The sequence below is a fragment of the Zosterops lateralis genome (assembly GCF_965231275.1).
Source record: "Zosterops lateralis genome assembly, chromosome: 21".
Taxonomy (NCBI): Eukaryota; Metazoa; Chordata; class Aves; order Passeriformes; family Zosteropidae; genus Zosterops; species Zosterops lateralis.
The window spans coordinates 7,563,636-7,588,101 of record NC_139781.1 but is presented as its reverse complement, the minus strand read 5'-3'; the positions used below and the strand labels follow the sequence as shown (position 1 = coordinate 7,588,101).

Here is a 24,466-nt window from a genome sequence, read left to right as displayed (position 1 = left end):
TGCTAATCCAATTTAAAATGTACTTGGTCACAGGCTGCAGACATTTGTTTTTATGTTGAACACAGCACATCTTAGCATTATTTGGATATTTTCTTTTGGTGAGGCAGAGGCACATAAAAAACACTCTCATTTCTACTCTTCGAGCAGAGGGTACAAGGAGTTAGTCTATGACAGGACTGAGAATTTCAAATTCCCACAAGGTTAAGGTCACCCTGTTGCAGAATTTGTATTAAGTGCCCCTGTGACACACCAAATTGTTTCCTAGAAAAGATACTTTCGGTTAAGCCCTACAAAGACCTTGACATAAAGTTTGCAAAGCCCTAACAGAAAGTATTGTATAAAACCAGAAATGAAAAAGTCTCCGCAGCAAGTTCCTGTCCCAGAGAATTTCATTTAAGTGCTGCAGATGCTGGTTCTGGGCCACACCTGGCACTGAAGATGACACAGTTTTGCTTTTCTGCGGGAAGAGCTGAAGAATCTGCCTGTGCCCATTCCAGAACAGTGTGGAAGACAGAGAACTTTCACTGTCCCTTTAGAGAATACAGGAGATTGGTGTTGACTTACTTCCAATTATATCATTGTGGCATCAAGTAACACACCTCAAACAGCCCTGCAATATCACTCAGAACAAAGACATTCGTCTGGCTCAAAAATGCAGACAATTCCATAAAAACTTTAAAACCAAATGGTCAATATCACAATGCAAGGTGAAAAACCTGGATTAAAATAATAATAATAATTAAAAAAATGAAGACTACTTTGCCAACTTGAAAAAAAACCCAAAAAACAAAAATTGACATTTATTGACTAGCAGATAGTTCAAGTGAGGAAGATCCAAAATTTGTTTTCTTTTCCTATTGCTGTGCTTATTTTGTACAATGTGTAAACTGGTAGGAACAGGTTAGGTCACTATGATAAAGACTCCTCCCTTATATAGGAAAGGACAAGAAAAAAAAATAAAGTAGTTTTTGGGGCAAAAGCCAGTGAGGCATTTTTATAAATATTTACAGAGGCAGCACTTTTTAGAAGTTTCTTAGGAGGTTACTCCAGTTCTCATCATTCTGAATTTCTCATTTGGGACATGGGAGGCTCCCATGGAACTTAATATTAAATAAAAGTATTCTTTTATTTATTCTTTCAACAAAAGTTTAAAACTTCTTCAGGAGCAGACGAGTATTGATTGATGATTTTCCTCTGAAACACTGTAAGTCAATCTTCCAGAAGTGCTGGGAATAGATTTTCCATCCAAAATCAGGTTTTTTTTACACATCTTCCCAAGAATTCTAACAGCAATTCTAACAGCAATTCCTCAGTCCTTTATTCCTGCACACCCCTGCCATGGCCCAAACTGCAGAGAGCAGAAGGTGAAGTGACAGAAATGCAGACAGGCAGCAGCACTTGTGGGAAGTGGGAACGAGAGGACGTCAGGGTGTGTTTTTCTCTTTCATTTCCCTCTCTCCAGCTGCAGCGTTGAGAACTGGAGTGGAGAGAAACCAGGCCCAGCTCCTGCACAGATCCTGGAAGTACAAACTGTTCAGGATGAGCTCCACACGGGATGGGAATTGGAACAAACATTTACTCTGACTGAGAACTGAGCTCGTGGACAGAAGGAAAGTTTGGAGCATCAAAAAAATTGTTATGTCTGTTTAAAAGCAGTTTGTGACAGGGCTGCTTCCCCTGTGGGCAGATCCCACACAAAGGCTGTACATGATCTCAGACCTGCTCTGTCCAGGCTTTTTGATCTTCAGGACCACAAATGATCTGAAATAATTCCAGGTAATCTAAGAATTGCATGGAAAATGTATGAGCTTCTGCATCCTCTTCCTCCAAAGCAGCCCCTTGCTAGTAATGCTAATTTTGGCACTAATAACAACATAAAAATATAAGTACATAAGACTATGAGTACAAACCATGTTACTGACCATGAACAAGTGGTTCAAAAAAAAAAAAAAAAAGACACACAAGATTAGGGACAACAGGGAACAAAATATGACAATCACAATAAAAAGAAAAAGCCAAGTGGTCCAAATGGAAGAGCATTTTTCAGAATATAAAATACTAATGAAGACTGTGCAAATCAACCATAAGTATGAGTAACTTGGATCTTTCTGTTGTACAAAAATCAAGCTCTGTGCTTGATTTTCAAGGGCTGGAGAAGGAAAAGGAGAAAGTCCCTTAATTAGCACTTCAGTCTACACAGCAAAATAATCACTCCAACACAAGAAGTTGTTTAAACTGTCAAAGTACTTTAACAACACAGAGGGGAGAAGGAGGGAGGGAGGGAGAGGGAGAAAGGATGAGAGATGGAAAACACCTGTCTTACAAAACAAGTCAGAAAACACATTTAGCAGAAGGAACCGCTAAGTGCTGGGAACTCATGCACCAAATAATGTGTATTAGCGACGCTCATGACCTACATCAGCGTGTGATCAGCACCAACAATGATAACCATCAAAAACCTCTTCTTTCTACATTCCTAAGTGAAAACCTTAAGACTTTAAAAACAATCAACATAAAAGAGGAGCAAAACCACTTTAACTTCTGTGTAAAATGACACAGTAGTTATCAACTACTCAAAATTAAGGCGGGGAGGTGAAGATACACAAATATGACTGCAGGAAAAAAACTTTACCCGAGGCTCAGCACTAAAGCCAGAGCGATAAGTACTAAAGACATAGCGATAAGCACTAAAGACACAGCGATGAGCACTAAAGACGCAGCGATGCTTCTCCAACACCACCTGAAGATGTGCGCAGAGCATTTCTGGGGGTCAAACCCCACCACCTCAGGCGCGGCGGGTGATGTTCTGCGGGGGCTCAGCACAAAACCGAAAGCACACAAAGACAACTATTTATTAACAGTTTAACATGGCGCCTCTCTCCATAGCCCGACTTTGGCGGGCGTTTGTCAGTTAGCGCCGTTCTGCCCGCACGGCCGGCCGGGGCGGCCCGGGGGGTGGCGGTGGCCGTGCCCTGAGCCGGGCGCGGGTCTGGCGGAGCTTCCCCGCCGCTCTCGCCTCGCACGTGGGGCGGGGGCCGCCCGCGGGGCCTTCCCGCGGCACAGCACGGTATAGCACCGTCCCTCCCGCCCTCCGGCCCGGCCCGGCCCCGCCGCCCCCCGGGCCGAGCGCGGCGCTGCCCTCCCGCCGCCATCCCGCCTTCCTCCCGCCCTCCCTCCCGCCAGGGCTGCGCCGCGCCGGGCCCGGCCCCGCCCCAACCCCGCGCCCAGCCGCCCGGCCCCCGGCCGTACCTCACGGGCTCTGCGGTCATGACTCCGCCGCCGCTGCTCGGAGCGGAGCGGCCGCCCGGGGCCGGGGCCGCGCTCAGGCGCTGGGCGCAGACAAAGCCGCGGCCGCCGCCATCGCCAGCGCCGCCGCCATCTTATCGGAGGGAGCCTGAGGGGACCTGCCTCCTGCCGCCGTCCTCCTCCGCCGCCTCCCATTGGCTCACGGCCGCCCACAGCTATTTTCTGATTGGGCGGCGCCGCGCCGACTGTTGCTAGGGCAGTTTACGTCACGGTCCCAACATCCCCCGCGCTGATTGGCTGGGGCGGGGCTGACGTCACGCTGGCGTCATGGGCCGATGCCCGTGACATCATTTCGTAACAAAGTGCACTGACACCTGTGCCCGGCAGGGGGCCCCAGCGCGCGGCTGCGGCCATGGCGGCGGGAGCCAAGCGCTGACACATCCCGGGGATGGACGGCGGGGACAGGAGCCGGGGTCACACTGGGGACATGTGCCGTGTCACTGCAGGAGAACTGCAGCGTTGGGTGACTCCACAACTTCCATTCAACCACAGCAGGTTAATCACAGCCTCTAGACACGTCACCCCTGCGAGGAGTAACACAAAGGGGATGCACAAACTCATAGTAACAGCACCACAATGATCCCCCTGCTCCATGGGGATCCTCAGAACAACCGTCCTCCTCTGCAGGGATCACCAGAACAACTCTCCTGCTCCATGAGGATCAGCAGAACAACTATCTTCATCTGCAGAGATAATCAGAACAACTCTCCTACTCCATGAGGATCCTCAGAACAATTGTCCTCTGCAGGGATCACCAGAAGAACTCCCCTACTTCATGGAGATCCTCAGAACAACTCTCCTGCTCCACAAGGATCCCTAGAAGAACTCTCTTCCTCTGCAGGGATCCCCAGAACAACTCTCCTGCTCCATGAGTAGAGAAAACCTTCAGCAGAACAACCCTCCCCTCATCCTCTGCAAGGATCACCACAACCACCCTCCTGCCTCGACAGGATCACCAGAGAGATCCTCCTGTTTTGTGGGCATCATCAGAATGACCCTCAAGCCTCTCCAGGGATCACCACCTGTACCTTCCCCCTCCATGGGGGTCACCAGCAGGACCCTCACCCTCTGCAGGAACCAGCCCTGGAACTCCAAGCTCACAAGGAAGTTTTGGAGCAGAGTTTCCCAAGCACAGAGACAGCAGGACAGGGATAAGATAAGCCACACACAGGTTGAAGCTGAGCAGCCCCAAGTAACCCTGCCCGGGGCAGCTTCAGCCCAGCTTGGCTACAACTTTTCCTTTTTAATCAGACAATTCTCTAGATCAGGAAATGCATCATTGACAGCTACACCTAAGAATGCTAAGACAATTTTCCCTGCTGGTGCTAGCAGCTTCTACACTCCTGTCAGAAGTTAGAATGTTGTGAAAGGAGGAGGGTTGGAAGGCAGCCCTCTTCAAGGGAAAGTCGTTGCAGGCTTTTGGGAGAAGACGACTGAACTTGGTAGGGGTTGTGTGTGAGTTTCCATCACCACACAGGACCAAAACAGAAGACCAAAGCCAAGCCCAACATGACACAAAATCTGAATCAGGTGACAAGTATTATCCACTCACTGTGAAGAAAACCAGTTTAGAAAATTAACTTTTCTTATAGAAACTAAAGAAAGAATAAAATGTACCGACTCACCTGGTTTCATAAAGCAACATATGAAACATGAGAAAACACTCAGGCAAATCCCCCCAACACCCATTTCATTCTGTGACAATAGACTCAACAGCACTTTCACACTTCAGCACATCCAAACTTACACATAGTCCAGGGAAATTCTCCAAATTGGTCTAAATACAATTTGCTTTACAATGTAACATTTTTACCCAAGAGCTGCACCCTGTATCTGCTGAATTTAGTAATTTAGTAATAGCAGAGAGCAGATTTTGCAGCAGCTTTCAGAGTTTTACCAAACTCTGGCTCATGTTGGAGACACCTGCCTTCTCATTTGATTTTAGGAGAAAAGAAACCTGAGTGTGAGAGATTCCATTAAAAATTGCAAAAAGCCATTCTAGGTGTTCTGCCACCAGTGAGATGAAGGAAACAGGAAGCATTACCCAGTCTTAGCTCTGCATTAGGATCCCAACTGTGTGATTAAAATAAGAACACAAAACATTCTTTTTCCTCCTCAAGGGATTTAGTCAGCATTACCAACTAATATCCCACTGATTTACAATAACATAGATTTATTACTATTGCTCTGTAATATTTCATTCTTTCACTATTTCCTTGGGGAAGGCATTTGAAAGCAGTTTAAAAACCTAAATTTAATTGCCTCCAGTTCATAACTTCTATCTGAAGCCACACATGAAAAAGGAAACCTATTGTGAGAAAAGGCTGAGATAAAATAAAAATGGAAATGCTTTCCTCTCCCAGCAATTCCTCCAGAAGACAAAACCTGACATTATCATGAGGTTGTAAAAAAAAAAAAAACCAAAAACACAAACAAACAAACAAACAAACAAAAAAAACAAGATTAGAGGAGCACAGAATCTTTTTGCAGACTGAAATCTGTGTACAGGCAGATTCTGAGTGCATCTGCAGGGAGACACAGCTCACATCCACCAGACCTGCACCCAGTTAAGTTTCCCCAGCACACAGGACCCCCTTTTTCCCCTTCTCCAACAGCCTTGGCAGAGTCAGGATTCAGTGCTCAGCTTGCAGAGTCTCATCACACCCATTGTTTCTCTCCATAATGACAGCAATTAGTTTTCTTAAGTACATATTACCCTACTTTTAAGGAACATGGCTGAAAGACATGTATAGCTATCAATTGACAAGAGGATATTTTAATAACTTGATGTGCTCCTGACCTAGAAATACAAACTACATATACATCTCCCATATTATTATCTGATAAAAAGTAGCACAATTAATCCAGACCAACAAAAGGCTATGCTTAAATTAATTTTGTAGGGATGATCAAGATCTGAGCTGTTAATTGGAACAGGTTCTGTGCAATGAAACTCTCTGTTCCTCAGACAAAAAGCATGATGAAGCTGAAAACAGATGATGCTCACTCAAAGGCCTGGGTTTGTTCTTTATGTTGCTGTTGCTTTATTCCCCTTAGGAAAGTCCAAAGGAATGGTGTGGAGTCACTTGAGCAGTGGTTTGTAATTGAGAATTAAACTTGTTCAGCATGGGAAAACAGCAAACACCAAGGTCCAACACAGAATCCAAGCTCCAGTACTTGCTCAAATCCTTTGTGAGAATTATTTCTCACAGCAGATGAAAGCACTTGGAAATTCTAACTTCTTAAATAATCAGATTTCAGTTCAAGTATTTTTCTATTATAGAATGGGTATTTTTTAAATCGAACTACCACAAACCACTGCCAACAGCCCCTGGAGGAACACTACAGATGGTTCTTCTCTCCCAACCAAGTCTGGCTACAAGATGCCACAATTTGGCATCATCTGGTGTCATGGGCAGCACATTCAAACAAGCAGAAGCCATGCACACATCTGATTTTCTTTGGATGTTCCAAATGCTTTGAAGGTTAAGCTGATTTTCTTCAGTACTTCTAAAACTCCAACTTCGATTTGCTGGGAATCAAAAAGTCCCTGCTGTGCTTTCACACATTTTGAGCAGGGCTCAGAACAAACCTTGCTGTACATTTGCTTACCTTCCAGTGCTTGTGACCATAAAAGCATCCACATTTTCCTCCTTAGCCAGCCATCATCTCATCATATCCCCCCTGCCTGCCAGGAGGCTGGACTTGTTCTTACCCTCATGGCTGAATTTTACCCTCATGGCCATCACCAGCAGGGGTTTAATTATTTGCATGAGCACTAAGAACACAGCAGATGCAGAGCTGAGCACATCTTCTACTTCACTGAAAGACTGGGCAGGTTCTGGTCCTGAAGAGCGGGTGTTCACAGAGCAGCTGTAAAAGGCTGGGCTGCAGGAATGACCCACTAGAAACCACTGTCACAGAATCCCAGAATGGTTTGGGTTGGAAAGGATGTGAAAGCTCATCCCTGCCATGGGCAAAGACACCTTCTACTCTCCCAGGCTGCTCCAAGCCCTGTCCAACCTGGCCTTGGACACTTCCAGGGATCCAGGGGCAGCCACAGCTGCTCTGGGCACCCTGTGCCAGGGCCTCATGAAAATCACATTCTGTGCTGAACAGCAGATTGGTTTGAAGGCAGGAACATCCAGTAAATTGTACATAATGCAAACCATTACACAGATTAATCAATTTAAATTTACTATCTTGCCTTGTGCTCGGTGCAGAAAGCTCCCTAAATTATTTCTGTTATTCCAAAATATCTCCTAAATACACCACAGCTCCTTCTCAAAAGCAGAAAAAAGCAGCATTCACTGAGGCCACCCACATTAACAAAACCACCCAGTCCATTTTCAGCTGCAGAATACACCATTTCCTCCCTTTATGGCAAGTGTTCTCTCAAGGTGAGCTTTCAGGGCACTCCTGAGCTATTTAATGATTCACTTTCTAAAGGAGATGTCCTCAGCAATTCCCAGTTTCCCCACAGCAGGTCTGGAATGCTTTGCCTTATCCACCTTTGTTCTGCTGGCCCAGCTATGCTACATTAACCAGTCAGGGAGCTCCCAGTGCCTCTGGCCCAAAGAATCATCCTGGCTATCAATTAGAGCCACCCATTACCTCTCAACTGCTGCACAAGCCAAACCTTGGCAGAATTCATCCTCTCTAAACCTGCCACTGGTCCTTGCAAGCACTCCATCTTCTGCTCCACTACCACACCTGCTCCTCCTCCTTGCACTTCAGTTTCAGCCCAGACAGCAGAAAAACTGTTGGAAAAAAAGGAGCACTATTTTCATCCCAGCATGGAAAAAAAAAAAAAAAGAGCAAAATCCCAAATTCTCAACGTTGTGGCCACCTCAAGTGGAAGGCAAACATGATTCCAGCATCCACCTCCATGAGGTGTCACTGTTTAAACTCAGTCAATATGGAACTGGATGGTCTAAGAAGGACAGAATAAATTGTAACTGAAGAAGTTTATGGGAAGCATTTTACCAGCTGGGCAGGAAAACAAGCCACAAGTACAGCAGTGCTGAGTTGTTCCAGGCAGATCTACAGTGCTAACAAGATTCCACCTCCAGAAACACTGGGAGTTGATCTGTCTAGAGCTCCAGGAATCCAAGATTTTCACTGCACGACAGCTGTCAAAGACAAGCCAGAATCATGTAATCTTTATGCTACCAGTTGGCTACATGAGCAGCTCTCTGGTGCTGACATTCTGGGCTGTAATTCTCCACATAAACACATACAGGTTACTAATCCAGTCTATTCACCCATATTCAGGTTAATCTGTACAGACAAGCTATGATTAACATGTTAAAATAGTGGGAGACAAGAAGTTGGCTTGTTTTATGTCAAAGTTCAAAAGACACAAGAGCACAGATTAAACTAAAAAGGTTTTATTGAAACTTGTCCAAAATCCAGTCAGGCACACAATTTATCTGTTCCACTAAGGCTTATCGTTCTATATGGCATAGAAAAATGCATCTCAACAAGTGGAAACATCAAACAACAAAATTAGTGAAGTTAAGGCACTTGAGATGTGTATTAATTTAGCAAAACTGCATAAGTATAACATTCTCCTTGGAGTGATAGAATCCTTTCAGAGATTCAATTTCAACCATCCAGATTCTGTAACCCTTTGAGAGAGGGGAGAGGCAGAAGCAGGAGACAAAAGTCTCTGACTACAAACCTCTAAGGCCACCAGAGCCCACGGAAGGAAGTGTTACTGGATCAGGCTGCAAAGATTTCCTGTAGTACAAGTGAACTGCACAGCAGTTTTTGCTGAGGCACAATGTCTTCCACTCACAAATTCTTAAGGCAAAGTGTCTTTTTGAGGTGAGAGAACAAAAGGAGAGAGCAAGCAGCACATGCATTCAATTGTAAGGCTATCAAATGTGTCTTGGGTTAATAATGTTTATCTTGGGAGCAGAAATCTCTGCCCAGAGGATAAAAATGTGGAGAAAACAAGTGGAGAATGCAAGAACTTACATAGTGACCACATATCTGGTATCTGTTGGTTTGCCAGGGCTCTAGGCAGTAACCTCAAAGCCAATTAGCAACTTTGAATTCATGTAACACATAGATAGTTACCTTTGTACTTTTGGTTTGTGTTCTTGAGAGTGTGAGCGTTGGACAGTCTAAAAATTACTTTTTTCCAGCTCTGAGTTAAAGTTCACAACTTAAACATTGCAGTTTCAGCATTTGGCAAAGAAAGGTTTAATTAATTAATAACTCCATTCTACATGTTGAAAACTCCCCCTTCACCTGTGAAACAACCTCTTGCATCATACAGCAGTTAAAAACTCTTCTCAAAAATGAGACCCAGCTCTAGGATATGCACATTCCACACTGGAACCAGGAACATGCTCCAGGGGCTGACACAGGCTGAAGGAAAAGATTTCCAGGTACATGGAGCTGTTTCCTCAACCATGAAAAGGCAAGACAGAGAAGCTGCTGTCATCTGCTATGCACAAAGAAGAAATAAGGTGGTAATTCAAGGGGAACAGAAACATGGTAAACAGATTATCCAAGTGAATAGGAAGTACCGTTTCTAGTTAGTCCATGGAAATGCAGTTTCAAGCATTACATTCTGAATTTTGCTAGCAGTAGAGTTGCTTAAGAAGATGTAAAGCTTATGAAAGAGAGATTGCATCTTAACACTCTGTGTCCTTCAGAGCAAATTGCTTGCTGTCTTTAAGGCACTGCATTGTCTTTGGTTCAGTGTTTAACTGTCTCAGTGTAAGCAGAGGTAGCACAAACCACACACGTTGAGCTCCTCATTCCATCACATCCAACTTCAGAGCCACCACCTTCCTGATGTTACAGACCCTGGAATTCTTTAGCTCATTAGGAAACTGCAAAGAGCAAAATAACAAACATTCTTATTAATTCTATAAGAAACAAAAGTATGCAACATTCCACTTAACTTTTATAAATGCCAAGAAAATCAGAGTGAGAAACTGGGCCTGATGCTGCTACAACAAAAGCAGCTGTGAAATCACTTAAAAATGAGTTTCTAAAAACTCAACACCAAAGACAACCACATCTTCCCTACAATAAAGTCAGCAGGAGTGTCTAAGATCATTGCAGAGATCAGAATAAAAGCTGACCAGTTATCAAAAGGAAATAATTTCAGCTGTCTTTTGCCCTTGATAAAAGTCTTCATAAAATAACAAGTTTCATTATTTAGATATTTTTAAATACGAACACATTTCTTATAGAGAGGGCACAGTATCTGTCTATGGGTTTAGCTTTACAAACTGGTCCTTCAACATGCACTTATTGCTTCAAAATGCAATAAAAGCTAGCAAACACACCAAAGGTATCTGTATCAGTCAGACATTTACAGAAGTGGTCAATTAACAGTGTTAGACTCCTTACACAAGCAATCCCCAAATGTAGGCAGCTTTAAAACATCAGGCATCCTCCCTGATTAGGTGATTAATAATGAAGGGATAACAAATAGGGATTAACAATGAAGATGTATGAATATGGGAGAAAAATAGGGGGGAAAATACATTTGTTGGCAGTATAAACTGGCTGAGATATAATTCTGAACACTGAAGTATTTTAGAACGTGCAATGGCATGAAAAGTAGAGTTCCAGATTGAAAAAAATCACGATACCCATGAAACACTCTTATTTCTGCTGACTTTATCACCCAGTATTGCTACTCTGAGCAGCCAGTGGAGCATTCCTAAAGGAGCATTTCCCAAATGAGCCAGCAGAGCTGCAGTGGGGTGGCTGCACCCACAGCCCAGGGGAGCAGGGGCTGCAGCCTGACCTACCTGTAGGGGTAGCCGTGGTATTTGGATCTGAAGACAGACAGCAGCCAGCTGAAGAACAGCACCACCAGGCCAATGCCAGCAATGCACATAACTGCAACAGAGGCACAGGGAGAGGCTGTTGTCACAACAGGACACAAAATAAAGATGCTTGACTCCAGTCAGGAGGCAGCAGAAATCAATTCATTCAGCCCTTTTATAACACGCTGTGCTAAAGGCACGTTATTGGTCCACAGCACTGACACCTCTCCCATTGCTGAGGAACAGAAATAGCAAACAACACCTGTTGTTGTGGGAAAGGAATATTGTTTGCACAAGGTTGTTTTGGGAAAAACTGTTGAAAAGTTTCCCTTGAGAAGAGTCAGCTCTTCTCAAGCTCAGAAAATATGGAGTCCACAGTCTGTGATGGGACAGCTGCCCCTGCAAACACCTCAGTGACTCAGGATTTCAAAGCCTTCTGAAATATCTACAGATTTGTTAATTTAGTATTTCTCAATGACGCAAATAGATCATCAATTTTACACAAATGCTTTGAGAAAAAGGCCTTTCTCCCTCTCACTAGCAAAACACTGCAAAGCCTCTTTATCTGCCAAAAGGGTTTGTCTTGCAGTTTGCTAAGCAGCTCCAAAAACTGTCAAAAATCCAAAATGATTCTCTCAGCTTAGAGGTGGGAGGGAAGTGAATAAAACCCCCCCAGTGCAAAAGCATTTCTGTTAAATGGTGTATCAAACACCTTCACTGAACATGCCTTTGTTCAGGGAGTAAAGTATCAATACTTACTTTTTCTTTTCCCCACGTCCATGTCAGAAGTAGCAGCTTCGTGGAGAAGGACCATTCCTAAAGTAACTCCACCATCTACAAATGCTGTTTAAGGCTAAACCAACAAAGTAGACTCAAAACAACACTCCTAGTCCCCTAAATTCAGCTCCCACACCATACCTGGGGCATTAAAACTCACTGGAAAAATCAAAGACTTCCCAGCCAAACCAGCAACTATGGAGGGAAAAAAAAAGAACAACTGAAAGACTTCATAATGTCAGCTTTTAAGAGTAAATAATTGCAAAGCTTAAAATATAAACTGGAAAATCTTCAGGCAAAATTAAAAACATGCATTTATTATCTCAGCTTGTAAAGTAGCAGCATTCCTTCCCAGGGAGCTTGGTCCACTCCTACTGCTGTTCTCCACTGGAAAATCCCCAAAAGAATTCAGCTTCTGCATTCACTCAGCCAACAGAACAAATAAAACACATGCAGTATTTAAGTATTTAATCCAACAGGCTGTTTTTCAACTGGCAATGTTTCTTTTCTAATTCTTCAAATTAAAAAAAAAATGTAAAATTAAAGACACACAGACAACACAAAAGGCCTGATGTTTGCCAAGAATGAATCCCAGCAAAGCAAAGTAGTGAATCCAGTGGGACAAAAGACAGAATTCCCAAAGATTTCATTGCATTTCACTACAAGTGTCCAGTCTCAAGTCTCCTTTTGAATGGAAAAGTATTTACCATTGTATGCATCAGGACCATCAGGAATCTTTCCATTTCAGACATAGCCCACCTTCAGCACAGAACCCACAGAAACCTCACTAAATTCAGTAATTTGAAATGTCTCCAGCAATGGGTGGGCTGGGTCCATAATGTGATGGATAGCAACAACAACAACAACAAAAAAACCCACAACAATAAAAAGTTTCTACTTTGAATTTGACCAAGTGAATCAAAAGTACAGTAACAGAAAAAGATCAGAAGTTCTATTCCAAGTGCCTGTTTAAAGTTTAAAAAATTAGATACAAAAAAAGGTCCTGAATAAAAAATAAAGGAATGCTGATACAGGTGACAAGACACAGAAGAGAAGCTCCAGCCAGAAGTTACTAAAGTTACAAATGATGGATCAAAATTATTCATTATACAGAACATTGAATTTTAAGGTATTCTTATGGCCCCAAAGAAGCCTTTTTTGTACAAATTAGAAAGATAAAAGCTCTCAATCTGAAAGTTTCCACTTGCCTTTCCTGACAGCAAGGCAAAATTCTGCATCATCAGTACAAACAAATGGTAAGATTATAAGAAGGTAAGCCATGAAATAAAAGATCAGTGATAGAGGAATGAATTCAACAACAAAGCAAGAAATGAGTGACATTGAAAAGAGACGTGCACAGAGGAACAGGGAGCATCCGGAAGAATCTTCTGATTGCACAAAGTTCCACAATTTCAGTGATGTATTTAGTTTGGTGCTTAGACAAGAAGGTGAGAAAGCAGTAAATATTTTTCTATTCAATTTTAAGATCAGAGGCCCAGGTAAAGCACAGTTGTCAGTGCAGAAAGGTTTTACAAGCCTCTGCATCAGGGTTAGGTGGCAATTACAGCCATGACAAAGCACCACAGAAAAGGCAGCAGCATTTGCTGACCAAGAAACTGGCACCAACCACACGCTTCTCCCAGGAAGGATACTGAACAGCAGAACTATGTGTGTTTCTGCCACAAACTGGGCTTGGCTGCTTCCATGGATGTAATTCTGTAAGACACAAAGAGTAATTAAATTTAGAAAAGACTGTAGACAACTTTGACATGATTAACAACAGCTACAGAGCCTGAGACTGGGGGTTACATTGTTTTTTTTTTCAGGAGAGAGCAGAAGTTGGATTATGAATGATTTCAGCTGTTGGGTCACTGATTTTTCACTTCTGGGTGAACAGAAAAATTGGAATTTGTGGAAAAATACCATTTTTAATCCCTATGGGACGCCCTATTATGGTTATGATGTCATATCTAAGTAGAAAAAAAAATTATCCACTTCGTAAAGAAGAATACAGAGGACCTGACCCATCTAACTAGGCACAAAAGGACATTTCACCAAATTAATTCCCTGAGTAAAACTGCAATGATCTCAGAACACTGTAACTACTTCCACCTCATGCAGTTCACCTCACTCTATGTTATGAACTGAGCAGTATATTTCAAATTATGTTAAAGAAATTCTTCCCAAGAAAGAGACTTCATAAATCTGAGGTCACTGGATATTAATTTATCTCAAGAATCTTGAGGAAAGATGGTTTTATATGGAAATCATTAGATGAGTGTATGAGTTAAGAAGACCAGGTTGAAACATAATCGCCAGGCTCAGCAATAGGAATTTTAGCATGTAAGACTCAACCCATAAATACCTTTATTGTGCTGTAAGCAATTTACAACTGTCCAATCCCTTCACCATTGGAGATACAAGATGTGTGCAAGACACACTGATTTGCCTTGCTCACTGCAGGAGAGGTTGGTTCCACTTACAAAGAGAAGCCAGAAGCAGAATTTGCACTCTGATTTGTCTTAGTGTCAGCCTTACTCTCCAGAAATACAATAGAAATGCAGAAAAGGAAGTGAGGGCAACACTCACCACTTGTCCTGTATGGGGATTTTTGTGAGCGTAGGGGGGGCCTCTGATGTGGTTCCACATCTGTCCTGATGTCATTGCTAACACAAAACACTGAAAAGGAAAGAAAAAAAGGCTATTTAATAAGGATTCTCGTTTATTTTTAATTTAACTTGGTATCTTTTCACTCCAGATCAAAATGTACTGGCTTGGAACATAGGCTAAGAATTGTCCCACTTTATCTTTGTACAATGGGCATCCAATCAAGAATTCAATGAACTGAAGGGACTAAGATCACATTATGTTATTAATCTATGAAAAAGCAAAATTAATTTTGCCTCATTTTCCACTACCAGCTTTAAGAATGTTGGAATAGTGAAGCTTTTGAAAACTTGAACTGCTACTAAACTCAGTGTAACAGGGAGAAAAAAGCCATGATTACTCACCAGAGCAGCAAAGGCCCAGCCAGTTTTGTTATAGAGAAAATCCAGGTTGCTGCCCCGCAGGTAGACGAGGCCTCCGATGACAGCCAGCAGCAGCCCCAGCATCAGGGGCCCAGCATAGTTTGGGGGCCTTATCACACGGATCTGAGCACAGGACAGGGAAATTATTTTCTCTCAGTAGCATTATGCATTATACCTGCACTCCTGCTAAAAAAGCCCACAACACATTGAGTGGAAAAAATACGGTACACACATATTTTCTAGGTATTAAATCTGACTTGAGAAGTAAGCAATGCTTCTTCCACCAATATTATAACTTCAGTTTTACACTACTTTACCCTGTTCAATAATTTAGAGATTGTTTTTCTTCCACAGGAACAGAGAGCAAGAAGGAAGGAAATGAGCACAGGGGTGCTCAGGGAAGCTGAGCTGGCCCTGCAGAGCACTGGGGATGCTCAGAGAAGCTGCCCTGACCCTGCACAGCACAGGGGATGCCCAGGGAGGCTACCCTGGGCAGGGGTTGGTGACAGAAGCTGTCCTGGCCCTACATAGCCCAGGGGATGCCCAGGGAAGCTGTCCTGGCCCTGCACAGCCCAGGGGAGGCCCAGGGAAGCTGTCAGCACTCACGTGGACGTCTGTCCTGTCGGCCACCCACCGCGCCAGCTGCTCTGCCGCGAAGCCGCGCACCTGCAGCTCGTAGGTGTCCCCCCGCTTGGGCTTCCCCTTGGCTGGGAAGTTGATGAAGGTGGGGGCAGAATTCATGTTCAGCTGCAGGGAGAGAGTGCACAGAGGATACAGCCTATGAAAGGACTATTTACTAACACAATCCTACACTATTTCTGGCTTGCAATATTGTTGCTAAATCGGAAAAGTCAGCTCTTTAATGGCCATGACTTTTTTTAAAAACAGTAGGCAGCACACAGCTTGCATTTCTGTATGTCATAAACATCTTTTTTTAATCTGTTTCCTCTCCAAATACTACAAATCTGCACAACAGCAATATATGATTCTAAAATCTAGGAAGGCCATAGCTTGATGAATGCATTTTTAATGTAACACGAAGGAAAAAATTAACAAGAGTAATAAAAAGAAATCTCACTTCATCTCTCCAGTTCAAAAGCTTCCCTTTAATAAAGCATCACTGCCTAAACTGTGCAGCTGTTAAATAGAGATTAGTATCTCTTAAAAAATATTAACATCTGCAAGACTGTAATGAATTATTAATGTGACCTACAATTCCAAGTGCACATGGAATGTTCTCACAGCTGGAGAAAAAGAAATGTGGTCATACAACGTTAATAGAAGAGAAAAATGGCTGGGTACTTGAAAAGAAATTAGTTAACCCATACCAAAAGCCTAATCTATCATTCTCTAGTAATCTAAAAATTGTAATAGCTGTTCCTAATGACATCAGTGCTTTCTATCTTGTCTCTTCACATACCACAGAAGAATTCCATTAAGAATTACACCATAAGTTATTAAAGGAGACAATCTCAGGGAAAAAAAGTCAAAGAAACCAATTCACTCCTTGTACCTATTCCGTATCTGTCAGTTCTGTTAATATTCCTACCAACATACTCAGGACATTTTTCTTCCAAGAATGAGAGCATTTAACTTTTCATTCAGTTGTTCACTGTAACACTAAATTATGTAACATCTTTACCTTCTTTCCCAAACCCAAAACTAAAGACAATTTTAGAAGAACAAAAGACCTTACCATCTGAAACACATCTGAGCCTTCATCAAAATCCACCATAGCAAAAAAAATCTTGTTGGTAAATGCACTGGAATACCTCCAGGAGTTTGCCAGAATCTGGTATTCCTCATCAGCTTGCCTGGAAAACACACCAAGAGAGATGGAGTATTATGGGTTTGTCCACAGAAGGAGTTGTAAAGCAGCTGAGGGAGCTGTGCCCACCCACCCCATCCACGGGTGCATCCCACACCCACCCCATTCATTTTCTAGGGCTCAAAAGAAAGTTTAATTGTTAATGAAATAATTTAAGCACAGACACTCATCTACCATCAGATGAAGCTCTTGGCACCTGCTTTTTTAAAATAGAAGTGCAAGATTTGAGTCCATGAACACAAGAAGAGGGAATTTCTAGCTGAAAGGTGAAATGGAACCCAGCTGCTCATGATTTGCCAGTCCAAGAGCACCAAAATGTGGCCAAATGTGCCCCTTCTTCCAGGTCAGAGGGTGAGAAACCAATAACTTCAACGGACTAGGTATGAAAATCCCCCTTACAGACCTCTGCCACCTCCAGATTAATACAGGAAAGCCAGAATATTTAAGGACTCAGGATACTGGAATTGTAAATAACTCCCAAGCAACATACTAATTAAGAACAACATTTAAGCTCCATGGCCACCAATAATTCTACAAGCATTTCTTCATGCCAGGAAAGCTAAGCTTTCACTGTGTCTTTCTCCAGAGTAAACACTGTTTCTGCAAAGCAGGGATTATTTTAGGAGGGAGATAAAACTTAGGCTTATGCTGTTTCCTCACAAACCCATTACACACATATTCCCACACACGAAATTGCAAAGACAATCCTACTGTAACTTGCCCATATATGTCAAAGTTCAACCCTGGTCTTAAATTTAGTTCCCTACAAAGCACCAAATAATTTTCAGGTTCTAATTTAGGACTAAAGGAGCTCATACTTGCACACAACACACTGTCTGTGAGGCTGAAGGGCAGTGAACATGACAATCACAGAGTAGTTTCTGGGAGGAGCTTTGACGAGGCGCCGGAATTTGTCTCCGTTCATTCGGATCACGGATCTTTTACTGGCCCACTCCATCAGCTGGTTCACCTTCTCTGATAACACCATCTGGAAATCAAGACAGAGCAACATTGTTGGGGTTTTCTTTTCTTTTTTTTCCCCAGTCTCATTGTACAGTCTTAGAAGTTTTAAAATCTGATGTAACAAATATCTGCCCTGGTTTTCATGACACCACTCAGGTGATGGGATACTTCAGTAAGATTCTGCCAGGCGTTCACAAAAGCTTTTGACAGTCATGTTAATATAATTTAATATAATTTATTAACTTCAACCACCCAGTAACACACACAGCTTGAAGCATTCAGCATGGCCAGGCTGGTGAAGACCCTCAGCTCACCAGCCTTTCCCCACAGTAGCTGCAGGATTTCTTTCAGCTGTACCAACCACCTCCACCCCCTCCACAGCCTTTATTCTACACTAAGCACCAAACTGTTTCAGCTTTCAAAAATTGTGGCAGTGGAATCAACACACAGAGATGGAACCAACCTCAACATTTCATTTTCAGCACTGCTGGGAAAAAAGAACCTTAATTCTTTCAGAATATATCTGAAAAATTCATGAGTGCTCAACACTAAAATACTCCTTAAAAACGAGACAATCAATTCTATAAGATCATAAGAAGAGGCATTAGTTTGACGAACTCGTAAATGTTGCATTTATCATAAAGCACTTCACTGCTCATTAACACCCTTCTTCAGATAAATATGTTAGAGGAAATTAATTATCATAATACATAGTGAATTGGAAGGGAGCCGGAAGGAGCATCAAAGTCCAACTCCTGACCCTGCACGGGGAAGCCCCAAGAATCTCGCCATGACAGCAATAATAATAATAAATTATTCTTCCCTGACTTAAAACTGACACAGGTATACACTTACATACAATGTATATACTTATATATATACACGTATATATTTATGTAGAAGGATTTTTCCAAAGCCTGCAAGTCAAGTGTGCGGAAAGAAGCTGCACCTTAGTGACTACAACCAAAGACCACCCATCCTTCCCCCCGCAAATAGGAAGACAACACTCCTACAGCGCTCCTAAGCAGAACCGAAGAACCTGGAAACAAGGACCTTCCCTCCCTGCGGGCTCCCCTCAGGGCGGGCACCAGGGGTGAGGCCAAGCCACCCCGCCAGGCCCTGGCCGGCCCTGCCCTCATCCCTCTCGGCGAGAACCCGTCCGAACGCGGCGCGGGGGGAGCTCCGGGCGAGTCTCACCTCCTTCCGCCTCTGCCCCGCGGCGCCGGGCCCGCCACATCCCGCCAGCAGCAGCAGCACCAGCGCCAGCAGCGGCACCGGCAGCGCCGCCATGGCCTCTCCTCTTCACCCGCCCCGCCGGCTCTGAGGCCCCGCCCACGAGGCGCCCATTGGTGGAGGCGCCGGCACGAGCGTGCTTGCCGGCCTCTGATTGGTTGAGCCTGAGGGAGCGCGGCGAGCTGGAGCAGCGCCATTGGTGGAGCCCCGAGGGGTGGGCGGGGCAGGCCCTGAGGGGAGAGCGGGCCCTCAGGGGGAAAGTGTGGCGGGACCCCCGGACGTGGTGGCAGCTCTTGGGGTCTCTCAGAAGCATCACAGAACCCTTTAATAAGGGTTTAATTTAATTTAATAAGGATTATTAAGGTCTGGAGATCATCCGAGACAGGGTCTCCTGGAGCAAGTGACACACTAAGGTCGGATTTGTTACCCGATGTGCAATATGGCAATAATTACACACTCAGAGAGAAATGGATTTATATTACAGTTGTACTAGCCTTGGGTGCTCAGTGATGTTCCGTAAATCAAGCATGCCAACTCTCAAAACTTTTTACTGTTTTACGTTTTAACCAACAAAAGAATTTGTGTTCACTGTATACGAGTAGTTCTCTTATCAATTAGTATTCTATATTCTATTGGTCAATGCTTCTCTCTGCTTCTCATACTAATTAATGCATATGCTCTGACTTTATCCTTTTTTTGGCCGGTGGATTGGTGGTCGTGATCTGCCCCTGCTGGAATTATCTTTCACCAGCTGGAACTGATTTCAGCCCAGTTGCTGAGTTGGCTTTGTGTGTCTTCCTTATCTCAGGAGTTCTGCAAAATGGGCCCTAAATTCTGCACTCTGTCAGTGGCACATCCTCCTTACCAAGCTTTGTTAACCTCCCCCTAAGCCTGAGATAATTGAAACATGCAAGCCCGAAACCTTAACAAGGCAGTTCTACCAAATTTTTTTTTTTCCAGCATGTTGTGGTCATTATTTAGAGCTTGATACCTGCTGTTTCATGGAATGAATCTCCTTCCTTGTTGATTAGGCTAGAAAATATATAAAGATCAAAAATCAAAGAACATCCTTTCTTAAAAAACTTTACATAATCTACATTTTGAAACAACACACGTAGGTTTTGAGTCTCTCCAAAGAGGGGGATTCCACACCTTGCCCAGGCAGCTGTTCCAGTGCTCCGCCACCTTCAGTGTAACAAAGTTTTCTCTCTTGCTTCAGATACGCGCTTCATGTTATATAAATTGCTGGGTCTTGTGTTACAAATATTGTTAAAACCCAAATGCACAGGGGAATGCTTCAGCAGGTGTGTGGTGCGTTAAGGCTCTGATGCGGAATCGCCAGGGAGAGATGAGGTTTTACTCACGCTTCAGGTTTTATTTTAAAATTTTTTCTGATTTCTATTTGCACTAGAATCCCAGACTTTTTCAACTTCAAGTTGGAGGGGGAAAAAAAAGTGGTGTCAGAAGTGGGATTCGAACCCACGCCTCCATACGGAGACCAGAACACCCAAACCCGCCGCGGGAAGGCGCGGAACGCCTTGAGTCTGGCGCCTTAGACCACTCGGCCATCCTGACACTGCGAGTGGAGCCGCGGCCGGGACAGACTTAACACTGACGACACGGCCTCACCTGCTTCCCTATATCCTTCAACTCCTACAGAGAGTCCGCCTGTACCCAGGAAGTGCCGGAGAGCAGCCAGGGAACGACCGGCTCGGCTCGGCTCGGCTCGGCCCGGCCCGGGCGCGGAGCTCCGCCGCAGCGAGGAGGAGCCCGGCGTTACCCACAGGCCCCCGCCGCGCCGCCACTTCCGCCGCGACCATTTTGTTCTTCAGCGGCGTCAAGGGTACGGCTTGGCGGCTCTCAGCATGTTCCCGGTGGCTAGGGCCGCGCAGAGCCTCGTCGGTAAGGACAGGGGCGGCTCTGGGGGTGCGGGGGGTTCCTCAGGGGGTCTCTCCCGGTTTGTGCCTCCCCTGTGCGGATTGTCCCTCAGACACGACTCGCTGTGCACTCGGGGAGGGTCGTGTGGGCACCTCAGGGGCTGCAGAGCTCTGGCGTCCTTCGCCTCGCTTTTTAAAAATTTCTTTCACCCTTTTTTGCCTCCTAGTTGCTTTTTGACATCGGACTCCTTTCTTTGGTGCTTTCTTTCCCACATTCTGGCCTGTTAACCTGCGGTGGCAAGGGGTAGTCAGTACCCAGCGCTTAAACTCAAGGTTAAAGTCACCCTTTCAGTGATCCAGACCCTGCAGTGTCTGTTCCTCTGGTGCTGGGTCACAATGTGCTTATCCCGAGGTGCGGGCAACTAAAATAAACATATCTCGGGAGATATTCAGGCTTTTTTATGTTTATAAGAACGCCTTGTGCAGCCTTACAGAGCATACGATGGATGTAGTAACATTTGTGGGTATCACCATCATCCTCTCTAATCACGGCTGTAAAAATGCAAACCATCGACCTGAAACGAAACGGTTTTATTTTGTAATATCTTTATGCACCCATCAGCCTCTCATCAAATGCTTTGTGCACAACTAATGGGCAGTCTGTCTTTTGTAGCTGTTGCTTTGATTTTTTTCACTGTTCCCTTCTCTTTAATAAGTGTACCTTTTATAGTGTACACTTATAATATACATAATCTGGAGATATCACTGTTTATTTTTTCTCCATTATTATTTATCTCATGCCCACGGGTTATTTCACTTTCCTTCCTTCCCTCCCTTCAAAAATCCCGAGGGAATGAGGCAGGTGTTGCCCACACACACTATTTTCAACCACAGAATTTGATGGTGAGCTTCATCCTGACATTGCTTGGGGTACACATACTGCCGGGATAGATATTTACATATAGAAATTTAAAAATGCTAAGCACTAAAAATATTTTTAGAGAAATAATAATTAATGAAATAATAATTATTATTAATAAATTATAATAAATAAATAAATTATTTATAATAATATGTATTATATATTAAATATATATTAAATAAATAAATAGATAATGAAAAAGGCAACTTAGAGGATGTTTTTTAGTGGAATTAGAATTACGGAATAACTTTCTAGAGAGAAATTGAGAGAGCAGAATAAAATTAAAGCATTTGTGTATAATATTATATATTATATTGTATATAATATGTATTATATAAAAAAGTATATATTATATAATAGTTTATATATTATATAATACTTTGTGTATAATATTATAATATTATACATATATTATATCTTATACAAATATTATATATTTGTGTTTTGGAGTCATTCCAAAAAAAACAAAAAAACCATTTTTATTCTTTTAACACTAACACTTGCCTCTCTGTTGGTGGGAGATGAGAATTGTGAATATTTTGAGCACATATTTGAGTTGATTCCTGTTCTTGTTCTCACTCCCCAGCTCGTAGCATCCAGCAGACTGCAGTCAGACAGGCCCATCGCAAGCACGAGCCGACCTTCCACGACAAATATGGAACCACGGTCCTCCTCGCTGGAGCTGCTGTGTTCTCTGCTGTCTGGGGCTACGTAAGTTGGGTTTTGTTGGTTTGGCACGAGCTGCAAACTTTAAAAGCGTCAATTTGACCTGTTTGAAAGAAATTCAGTGGTCAGAATTGGGGAGTTTCTTATATAAGCAAATAGTGATGTGGTGGAGGTGAAAGGTCTTTTGATTCTCAGCTTGATTTTGAGTTATTAACCATCAGTCTATTGCCTGATTTGAAAATGTATCAGAAACACAAGTGTTCTCTAGTCTACTTGGCATTTCAAACCTCTACAGGTACAGCTTTCAGCAGCAAAATTTCTAGGTGAAAATACTAATATACTGGTGAAGTTTTACATTCCACATTCTTTCTTCTGCAGTGGGATATTTTGAAACATAAAATGGAAACATTTCAATACTATTTGATAGAAATATATTCCACTTGTTTAATTAGAAAATTTATGAGATGTTGTGTTCTAGTAACAAGAAATCTGAGCTAAAACCAATAAAAATTAACCTTATGTGAGAAGGTTTCTTTGATTTCAGAGTTAATAATCTTGGGTTTTATCCCTTTACAGGTGCTCACACAGCTTAAAGTTGAGTGGGGCTTTTCACCTACTGGCAGAATCACTCCAACAGAATGGAGGGAGTGACAGCCTCTGCTTCTAATGAGCTGGTCTAAACTTTCACTGAGAAAATGGTTGTGTAATGGCATTTGTTCCCTGATTACCACTTGGACAGTGGCATTCCTGGTCTAATAAATATACTTAGAAACCTGTCTGGCTCTTTGAGGTTTCCTCTGTGCTCTTCTTCTGCTGAAGTATAAGGAGTAGTGTAAAAACTCCCATGTAATTCTACACAGTCCCAGTTGTTGCTGTAAAGATCACTGGTGGATAAAGGACAAGTCCAGAACTTTGCTGAGTTTTTATTTAGTCAGATGTGTGTGTGAATCACCCTCACTGCATTCCCACTGCTGAATGCACATCCCTTTACATCTGACTTGCAGTGACAAAGTCGAGATCCCTATTTTTTTTTCCACAAAAGTATTTTTATGGCTTGAATCCCTCTGAATCAGTAAGCTGCTTCTCCTGTGGCCTCTGAGAGTTGTGAAGAAATTAAATTCAGTTTTGAGTTGGAGATGCTCCAGGATCAGTGGGACTTTCCTAATGAATTTTTACGGAACCCCAGAACGATTTGGGGTGGAAGGGACACGGATTTGGGGTGGTTATCCCAGGATCAGTGAGACTTTCCTAATGAATTTTTAGGGTATCCCAGAACGATTTGGGGCGGAAGGGACACAGATTTGGGGTGCTTCCAACCCTGCCTGCATTTAACCTCTCTTTACAGTAGAAGTAACCAGAGAAATGAGGTGGGAAGAGGACGGTTACTGGGTCACAGTGGTGTTGGATTGTTACCTCTTTCTTTAGAGGGGCAACACATTGCGACATGGTGTGGACTCTCCCAGAGGACAGCAGGCAGCAGCAGGGTCAAACACGGAAGGCTCTTTATTATCTGACTCCAATTTTACTTATATACATTTTGTACAGTGGGCCCAGATTGGCCCACGGAGGTGACAACCTCCTGACTCCATTGGTCACTATGACCATTAGTTAAATTCTCTTCTTAGAGAACAATTATGCAAAACATACTGATCAATTCTAATATTGTTTACATAAAGCAGCGTGCGAAGGCTGCTGCAAAGACTCAGACACTTGAAAGCAAGAAAGTCAGGGGTGATACCGGATGATCAGATAATCTTGGGCTGCTCTGGTGTCCTGGATTGCAGTGTGGGATGTACACAAAGTATTTATTCTATCACCATCTTCATGAACTGTTGAAACCAAGTGGGGCAGTGCTCTAGTGTAGGGCTGTCTTCTGCTCATGGCCCATCAATGCCTTGCCCAGGACTCACAGGGAACTCCCTCCAGGAGCTCTCTCTGTTTAATGGGCCATCAAGGAGCCACTGCACGACTCCTCATCCCATTGGGAGATGCTCCCAATGCCCAGGGGGAGGAGCCAAGCATTCCCACCTGGAGAGAATCTGGGATTTGGGACAGGACAAGCAGCC

At 43.4% G+C, this 24,466-nt stretch overlaps 3 protein-coding genes across 5 annotated transcripts in view; 1 reads left to right on the top strand and 2 right to left on the bottom strand.

Moving 5' to 3' along the window:
* Positions 1-3,374, bottom strand: part of ATRX (ATRX chromatin remodeler) — a 66,354-nt gene extending 62,980 nt beyond the window's left edge. For both annotated transcript variants that reach the window (XM_083876575.1, XM_083876576.1), the window contains exon 1: positions 3,250-3,374. In XM_083876575.1, coding sequence (XP_083732701.1) covers positions 3,250-3,269 — 20 coding nt within the window. In that variant the 5' untranslated portion in view covers positions 3,270-3,374. The remainder of the gene's footprint in view (positions 1-3,249) is intronic.
* Positions 3,375-8,680: 5,306 nt separating this feature from the next.
* On the bottom strand, positions 8,681-19,016 carry MAGT1 (magnesium transporter 1). Of its 2 annotated transcripts, XM_083876573.1 has the most exons (10): positions 18,900-19,016; positions 17,558-17,727; positions 16,608-16,725; positions 15,518-15,658; positions 14,894-15,034; positions 14,472-14,561; positions 13,535-13,598; positions 11,865-11,939; positions 11,088-11,178; positions 8,681-10,154 (listed from the first exon to the last, which is right to left on the bottom strand). In XM_083876573.1, exons 1-10 carry the CDS (start codon positions 18,990-18,992, stop codon positions 10,139-10,141), a joined length of 999 nt encoding a protein of 332 aa, XP_083732699.1. In that variant the 5' UTR covers positions 18,993-19,016; the 3' UTR covers positions 8,681-10,138. The 2 variants fall into 2 exon arrangements, with proteins under 2 accessions (XP_083732699.1, XP_083732700.1); XM_083876574.1 differs by lacking the exons at positions 8,681-10,154; positions 11,088-11,178; positions 11,865-11,939 and adding an exon at positions 12,017-12,077 and having other exon boundaries at positions 13,510-13,598.
* Positions 19,017-20,697: 1,681 nt separating this feature from the next.
* COX7B (cytochrome c oxidase subunit 7B) lies at positions 20,698-23,176 on the top strand. The gene is made up of 3 exons (XM_083876367.1): positions 20,698-20,837; positions 22,321-22,445; positions 22,977-23,176. Exons 1-3 carry the CDS (start codon positions 20,801-20,803, stop codon positions 23,049-23,051), a joined length of 237 nt encoding a protein of 78 aa, XP_083732493.1. The 5' UTR covers positions 20,698-20,800; the 3' UTR covers positions 23,052-23,176.
* The last annotated feature ends 1,290 nt before the right edge of the window (positions 23,177-24,466 follow it).